Genomic DNA, 9,062 nt, shown 5'->3' with positions numbered 1-9,062 from the left:
TTTACGCAATGTCTCACCTTTCTCCTCTTTTTAAAACAACATCGAACGTGTCTTATCCGCGTGAGAGGATAAAGATAAGTGGTTGCACATTTGAATTCAAATCAAATTTGAATTCAAATGCAAAACCAACTCATCCCTATCCACTTGTGCGTGAGAAGAGAAGGGGCGTGAGTTGATTTGTGCATGGAGAGTTTACACGAGAAACATTTTCTCGTGTAAAATATAGGGCGCACAAGATAAGACCATGGCGCATGGATTAGTTGGTTGCTTATTCAAATTCAAACTTTCTTTTGAATTTGAATGGCCAACTAACTTATTTTTATCCAGATATTTGGCGCACAAGGGTGGGCGTGGGATGGCTTCTGTGTGGAGAAAATTCATGAGAAGTTGCTTCTCATGAATTTAAATATGTACAGAAGAAGTGAGGTGGCGCAGGGAGAAAAGTCAAGGTGGTTTGAACCTAATTGAGCCAACCTAATCTAAATAGGTTAAGCACAATTAGAATAAATTAAATCCAACTTAATTAGCTTTAATTAGACTCAATAAAATCCTAATCAAATCAGAAATTAAGTAAACCTAACCCCTGATCAAATCAGGGACTAAACCACCTTAGCGATTAGGTCAACATTTAACCTAATCGGGTCAATCCAAACTGAATCCAATTCAATTGGACTTGATCCAAAAATAATTGCTCAATCAAATTGAGTTAATTAGTGATCAAACCACTAATTAAATCTCTCATAAATATTGAGTCCAAATTCGATGAGCAATCAGGCATCAGAGACCATCGATATGAAATCCTGATCAAAGAGTTCAAATTTCAAATTCAAAATTTAAAATTTAAAATTTTGACCCTGGTACCCAAAATGTGTGGAACTCATGATCAAAAAATTCTAATTCTCAATCATAGAGTCTCAAACATATAAGACTCATAATCAGCCATCTGATCAGAAAGGAACCACTAATGTGTGTGACCCCGCAGGTTCGAACCTAAGCCGGTAGCACAGGAACCAATTCCTGTACTAATTGAAGTGACCATCTAGCAATGGTACCCGACGATCGGATAGGTCGAATAATCGCAATCGCAACATTCAGAACCTACGTGAATATGGTTACCGTATAATTCATCCCTTTTGACCCTTGTGTTTAGGATGACTCAGGATTAAATTGTCAACCCTGATGATATCATCCGAATCGTGCTCAACTCAATTAGTCCTGTGACTCCTCACTAGGACTACCCTGGCCAAGGTTTTGCTAAATTGAAATATGAGTGTACACAGCTCCTAAACTGGAGTGGTCAATCCCATCTTAACACACGCACCGATAAGTCAAGTACTTGACTATACCCAGCAGCCTTCCGTCATTGAATTAGAAATTCAAGTAGTCCAGTGCCTAAGTATAGTGAGTTGCTTGCAAGTCACCGTGGCGATCTCAGGTCGGAGGGACATTTATACCCATATCCCATCGGAGCAAATCTTGATAACAGAAATAGCTCCGGAGTTGGTCACGTTCAGTGCAGATGTACCATTACATCTCACCTGTATGCCATACCAGTGTCTCCACACTCTTTGGTTATGAGGACAACCAACCCATATGACACACAACGACCTATGCTCGATAAACATTGTCGTCCTTGGTAACAACGTATCATTTGGTCGCGAACATGTTTAAGGACTAAGCGACAAATCCTCCTTTATCGAGTCTAAATAGTCCTAAGGACTTCACCACAATACAGGAGTTCATTAGAAGATGAAACATTTGTGATGAAAAAATACCAAAATAACTTTTATTTATTTATAATTCATGTACTATTACAAAAGGAGCACAACCGTCAACAGGCTGACGATTGGCTTTGGGACACTATTCCCAACAATATAGTGGATTAAAGAGGGAGATAGGAATACTAGTTTTTTTTTATCAGTCCACTATCATCAAGAGGCATAGGAATCAGATCCAGACTCTACATGACTCTAGTGGGCAGTGGGCGGAGGACAAGGACACCATTAGCTAGAAAATGTTTCACTTCTTCAAGATTCAGTGGACTGTCGACCAGCGGACTTCTGGGTCCTTCTCGAGCCTGCCACCCACCACTCGTGTCTCTGCTATGGACAATGATTAGTTGATCAAAGAGGTGTTTAGTGAGAAGGTGCGAAGGGGGGTATTCTGGGCTAGGTAAGAGGATAAAGCACCTGGGCTGGACGGTTTTCCCCCACTCTTCTTTAGAAGATATTGGAGCATCATTCAACATAAAGTGGTAGAGGCAGTGCAGCAGTTCTTCACTACTGGGAGGATGCCAGTGGCCCAGAAGCAAACCTTTATCACCTTGATCCCGAAGTGATAGGATGCCTTCAAATTGAGGCACTACAAGCCCATTAGTTGGTCCACAACCCATACAGGGCTTGCGCCAGAGTCATAGTTAGTAGGATGAAGCACTTGCTTCTATATCTCATCAATCCTAAGCAGCATGTTTTTGTAGGGGGTCGTAGTATCACTAACAATGTCCTCATGCCTAGAAGTTCATGTATGACCTCCAACATGCCCCATCCCATCATAGCTTGATGGCTATAAAACTGGACATAGAGAGAGCTTCTGACCAGATGTCTGTTGGGTTTTGAGGTGTCAGGCATGCAGATTTTTCAAAATTATTTTCGAAATTCACAATGGAAGACTAGATTAAAACTACCTTTTAACCTATGCATGCAAAGATCTAATCTTACACCTACGGATCTAGTTCATACAATGAAAGTAAGATGAGTATATATCTAATTTTAAAAATAAAATTAAATCTGATGATCAGATCACCTATCTATATCGCTAAAATTCTTCTTCAAATTGAATCTCAGGATGTCCACAAGTTCTGATGAAGCCGCATACGTATTCAACCTCTACGGATATCCACATGGGGCTAATGCAGATCAGAAACTTTTGAAACCATCGAGGTGCTAGCTCTCTTGCAGATCTCACTCTTTCTAGACTGGATCGATCTCCTTCTTCGACTATCATAGAAGAAGATTTGAGGATGGATCTATGCACAAACTGCTTTCTCGCAGGATCGGAGGATGCTAAGAGATGATGGAAGAACACCTTCTCCCTTTCTTTTTCTCTCTCTTTCTGATCTCTCTCTCTATTGGTGCATCGAGGGGTGGGCATCAGAAATGAGGTGCATAAAGAAAGAAGGGGGTGCCACAACCTGATTTCTTCGATGAAAAACTCACGTAAAAATCTTCTCTCATATGTGTGGCGCCCCAAAAATACCCCTATTTAAAACAAACACCCCAACCTCCTTATCCCTTTATCCTTGTCTATCTAGATGTTTAAATTTAAGTTTAAATCAAATTTAAATTTGAATTTAAATGGATAAGGATAAGGTGATAGAGAGATAAGACTAAGGAGGTGGGCATCCCTTCTTATTTTTTTACACACCAAAGAAGGGGATGCGCATCCCCATGTGCATCCCTCCCTTCTTACGTGAAAGAGGAGAGAGTCCCCTAGTAAATTGGGACTCTGACATCTAGTTTGATTTAATTCAGATTAGGGTTCAATTCGAATCTAATTTAAGCCCAACTCAATCCAGACTCAACCCTACTCCAATTAGGATTCAATTCTGAAACTAAAAAGCCCAATTAAACTTAATTAGATCAAGTTTAATTAAATTAAATCATATTTAATTTCATTAGAACTTGATCCATAATTTGATCTCATCAAATTGCATTGCAACAATTAAGTCCTCCTTGCTAACTATTAGCAGATCCTTTACTTATAACTTTTATAAATTGATCCAAATTATCAATTATATTGATAATTTGATCATAATCCAACCATGTAATCTAATCAAATCTCTTTTGTATATGATTCTATAGGTTCTGCTCTGTCTGGTAGTGAGACATACCATGATCTCCATCATAGTATCATCGAAACATCTTTTAATAGGTTAGAATATTTTTAAATCTCATCCATCAAGGATCATCGATCTAGAACGATCCTAGTAAGTTCTCACAATCTACTAGTGACGTTGAACAGCATGTAGTGGTAATCTAATAGAATAGAATAAATAGAACCCCTAGGTATAGTTACAGTATGATTCAGTTTCTCTATTGTGAGTCCCGATAAGATAGAAATTATGAAAACTCATCAAACCCCGACATCTGTCATATGAAAAATTTGATTAGCTCAAGTCCAAATCATGATACTCATAAAAACTCTTTTCCATCAATCAATTTATTGTGGCCACAGACTTAAAAATTCAGCTTTTCAAATTCTATAGGACTATTCTTTATCTACAAAGATCGATGGATCCCATATAGGTACACACCTTACTCCTACAATGAACTTACTGTAGCCAACATACACTATAAAAACTTAAGTGGTTAAGAGGCCATATTTTTGTGCAGCAAACTACAGCAACCCCACTATGAACAGCAGAAGCACTGCAGATCAAAGAACCACTCACACCACACAATATTGATAAGATCACTGATGAGTGAGTAGACATCTATGTGATCTTTCGTTTGATCATGCTCAGTACTGATGTTCTCTAACAACCACCTACACTCTCGCTCAGTGTCCTTACATTGTAGACTCGAGACTCGTCTACTTTGAAAGAAATAATCCATGTGCTGATCTAATCAGATCAATCACCATCTCTATGATGATCCATTGATCGAGAGTAATTTAAGAATTAATCACATATGTCTCAAATTCTTAATTTTTGAGAATATGTATCTTTAAGTTATCAATTTCTTAGATGATTCTTGGACATATTATACAAGAATGGATAAAATAAACCCATTATATTGATAAATCAATAGTATAAATATAAATATATGTCCTAGAATAATTACAATGTGTCTGCCATATTGGCTTCTAGGGCATACATCTAACAATATCCTAGGACTTTCTTTGCTTTGCCTTAGAGAGTTTTGGCCCACAATTGATGGATCAACTAGATTCTGGGGTGTATGTTTTCTTTCTTTTGTCATTTTGATGAACAGCACCCCAACCACCTTCTTCTAGTCCAGTATGGGGCTTTGTCAAGATTTTTCTCTCTCATTATCTCTTTATTTTTTGTGCTAATGCCTTTTCTCGTGCTCTCCATGTTGCATCATAGAGTTAGGATGTTGATGCATACACTATGACTCTGGAGGTCTAGCCGATTTCTTATTTATTTTTTGTCGATGATTGTCTTCTATTAGGTAGAGCATCAGTGCAGATTGCAGCAACTTTCACCAGGATCTTGACAGACTACTATTAGCTTTTGAGTAGAAGGTGAACCTTTCAAAGTCAGCCATTTGCTTCGGCCCTAAAGCCAGGCCTTGATTGAGATAGGAAATTAGAGATTATTTAGGGATTACAAAGCAAACTAGATAATGGCGTTATCTGGGGGTTCCAATTATCGATCAAAGACTGTGAAGATTAGACTACATTGAAATGGAGCAGAGGATTAGGGAGTCACTAGAGGGATGGTGGGCCAGATCGCTATCTATGATAGGTCGAGTAATGCTGATCAGATCAGTTCTATGCTCGATGCCGATCTACCTTATGTCTAGTGTCATTCTGTCAAAGGGTGTCCTAGTATAGTTGGAGAGCTTGTTTCGAGGGTTCCTCTAGCGATCATCGACACATGGAGGAGGGAGAGGGGTCCATCTTATTGTGTGGGATGTGCTATGCTAGCCGACTGGTGAGATGGTGAGGGGGGGTTGGGTATCTAGCCGTTAGTGGTCTGGCATGATATTTTGATTGCCAGACATGCGGAATGTTTCCTATTGGAGCTTTGAGGCCTCTGGAGCTCGATGATGAGAGTTAAGTATGGGTCTTGGACCACCATAATAGACATCAGTGCCCTAAGGAGTAGCTCCTTTGCAGGGATATTTGTGCATGTCTTAGAGATTTTTTCCCACACCAAATAGTTGATTGGAGATGGACAGTCAGTGGATATTCTGCTTGATGCGTGGGTGTCTAATCTTCCTCTCACTTTGTGGCCTACCCAGCTTTATATGGGGGACTGGTTGGATGGTCAAGTTTGGGAGCTGTTTCATGCTAGGGAGAGAAGGTGGGATACTGACCTGATTATTTGACTGTTTGGAGCCTAACAGATGAAGCAGATTCTTGGCTTGCCAATCCCAATCTAGAGTGTCTAGGTGCGAGGTTTTGGAGGTCCACTTGTGGTTCTAGGGTTCCTTTTAAAGACCTTTATGAGCTCTATAAAGGGGAGCCATCGAGGAGTCCACCAGTGGCTTGGATCTGGAGATTGCATGTGCATCCGAGAGTCAGCCTCTTTCTTTGGAAGATAGCATGGGGTTAACTGCCTATACAAGAGGAGTTATGAGGGAGCGGGGGATGGATCTCCCTCCGAAGTGTCCTTACTGTTGAGGAGACACTGAGATGCTGGTGCATCTCTTATCCTAGTGTCAGAGGGCTCGATAGGTTTGGAGCCTTGCCTGTGTGGCTCCAGAGGTTGCTTGGGGTATGAGCCAATTCAGTTCTTCCTTCAGTTTCTTCATGGGAGTATGCGAGGTGACTCTTCCCGTTCGGGGGGGGTTTATCAGTGCAGCATATATGGTGTATTGGATCTAGCTGGCTAGGAACAGACAGGTGTTTTATGGGTACATGACAGAACGAGAATCATTATGTAGAGAGCTCTACTCCAAGCTACAGAGATTACTAGCTTTTCCTTCGAGAGAGTGACTTTGATATATCGGGACACTTGGGACTTGGACTGAGATGTTTGGTCTTCATCCCATGAGAGCTCCCATGCTCGACTTTCCTCAAGATCCACTTCGATGGTAGCTTAACTGGTGGTAGTGGCAGCATTGGGTTTGTGATTCATGGCCTGTTCGTGGGCCTTGTGGCAGCTGGAGGTAGTAATCTCTTTGATGCATCAATTGTTGATGCAAAACTGAGGGCAACATAGGCAGGCATCATCTATACCAAGTGAGTCCTTCGAGCTAATTGGTTGCTTGTGGAGGGAGACTCAGCCATAATGAGAGCATGGATCCAGCACCGAGTGGAGCCTTACAGCCATCCACTCTTTCATGACATCCGATGGGTTTTGCTGGGGTGCGCTTCACTAATAGTATGGCATATTTATCGTGAGGTGAATAGTGCAACGAATTAGATTGCCTTGTTTGTTGCGTAGCACTCGAGCAACGTCTTTGGGACCGATTTGATGGTGACTCTCAGTGCATTTAAAGATATTTTATTTTCTGACTTTATTAGATGTACTTGTACTTTTTTTTTTTGAAAGAAAATGGAGACTAGCGGTGCATACCATTAGTCACCAAGATGTACTTATACTCGATTTATATGAACTATCCATCTCAATCAAAAAATAAAAATTATAGTTTTGCAGCTTTTGCCTGTTAGAGTACCAACAGTATAGCCCTTGCCGGCAGGATATCATAGGCTATAGGTCCACAAATATAATGGACCACTGCATCGTTACAGTCCTGACAAAGCTTGATTCACCCGTTGGAAGGATTCCGCTATGCTCATGCAACATGATTGTCAGGAGAAATTTTTGGAAAGACCTAGTCTAGCTACCAGAAATATTATAGACGAAGTCAATATATATATATATATATATATATATATATATATATATATATATAACTGGTCACTGCAGGATTACAATCCTCACAAAGTTTGATTGACCCCCGTGAAGTAGGGCTATCAGTCTAGCTCGTTGTTTGATTCATTCAAAATATTTGAATCATTTTTGAGTCGTATTCGGCTTGCTCGTTAAAATGTAAAACCAAACACAAACAAGATTTTTAAAATCGATACCTTAAAGATCCAAACTAGAATAAGCCTTTGTTTGATCGTATTCGGATCGATAAAAGTCTGATAAAATAAATAAATATATTATATATTATATATATATTTATATACATATTATTCTAATATATTTATTTTTTTAGTATATTTTTTTAGTATATATAATTTATACTGTACAATATAGCATTATATACATAAGCCTTAATAATCACCGTCGGATCATTAATCCAGTGGCTGAAGAAGGCTTTGTTTATCACCATTGGATCAATGATCCGATGGTGGTTATCAATTGATCAATTAACCCTAGCCTATATATACTCTCTTACACTCAAACCCTAACCCTCAGACAGCCTCATTTCATTTCATCCCTCGACCTCTTCGCCTCTCTTCACGACAGGAGGCACGAAGGAGCTTCGGCTGCTTGATCCGGAACTTCGTAAGCATGATCCAACTGTCCTCCCACACCACATGCATGAACTGGCTCCACCGTCCATCCCACCCCACCAGCCATAGTAGTGGTAGCAGGAACTTTGCCTCCACCCTCCACCATCGTGGCCTCCTCCTCCTCCCCCACGGCCGCGCCTCCGGTCTCCGATCATCCTCCTCTGGCATCCTTCCTCCGATCTCTTTGATCCCGATCCTACCGTCCTCGCAGCTCTCGGAGCTGAGGTTTTTAGTGCAGAGGCGGAGGTTGCTGTGGTCGAGGTCATGGAGGTCGCGGGTGCCGAGGTCAGTCCGGTGTGGTGGCTTCCCTGCGGGGCCAACAACGGAGGACTTGACAATGTTCGGCAGCTTCGAGGTGTCTCCGATGAGGAGGCGCAGGCCATCGACGTCGGGGGACGGGATATTCCGACAGCAGTAGGGAGGATTCTGGCATTCGGTGGAGTGGTTAGAAAAGTCCAGCAAGGTATGGATGGTCGTCTTGCATAGAGTCAGCATGGTTTGCTTCTTTATTTTTTTTCTTTGTTTCCTTTGAATATTTATTTTTTATGTTACTCTAGACGAGTCGAACTCAAGACTAATTCGAACATAACGACCTTAACGAAATTGATCTCAAACAAAGCTTCCTCGAATACATTCGAATCCAAACCAAACATGAACTAAACAGTAGTTTGAAACAGTCGATCCCGAACAGTGGCATGTTCGATCGTGTCTGATTTATTAACAGCCCTACTATGAAGGATTCTGGTACAGTCATGCAACGTGATCGTCACTGGGCGGGTGTGAAGCCATCCGAGTGGTGTACCTATCGGCAGAGCACGAAGGGAGAAGAAAAGGATAGAACATCG

At 40.9% G+C, this 9,062-nt stretch overlaps 1 protein-coding gene across 1 annotated transcript; it reads right to left on the bottom strand.

The window, feature by feature from the left end:
* Positions 1-8,130: 8,130 nt before the first annotated feature.
* Positions 8,131-8,712, bottom strand: LOC114914509 (uncharacterized). Its single transcript, XM_029266598.1, has one exon. It carries the CDS (start codon positions 8,710-8,712, stop codon positions 8,131-8,133), a length of 582 nt encoding a protein of 193 aa, XP_029122431.1.
* Between the last annotated feature and the right edge of the window lie 350 nt (positions 8,713-9,062).

Source organism: Elaeis guineensis, chromosome 2 (genome assembly GCF_000442705.2).
Source record: "Elaeis guineensis isolate ETL-2024a chromosome 2, EG11, whole genome shotgun sequence".
Lineage (NCBI taxonomy): Eukaryota > Viridiplantae > Streptophyta > Magnoliopsida > Arecales > Arecaceae > Elaeis > Elaeis guineensis.
This window is presented reverse-complemented; position numbering and strand designations above follow the sequence as displayed.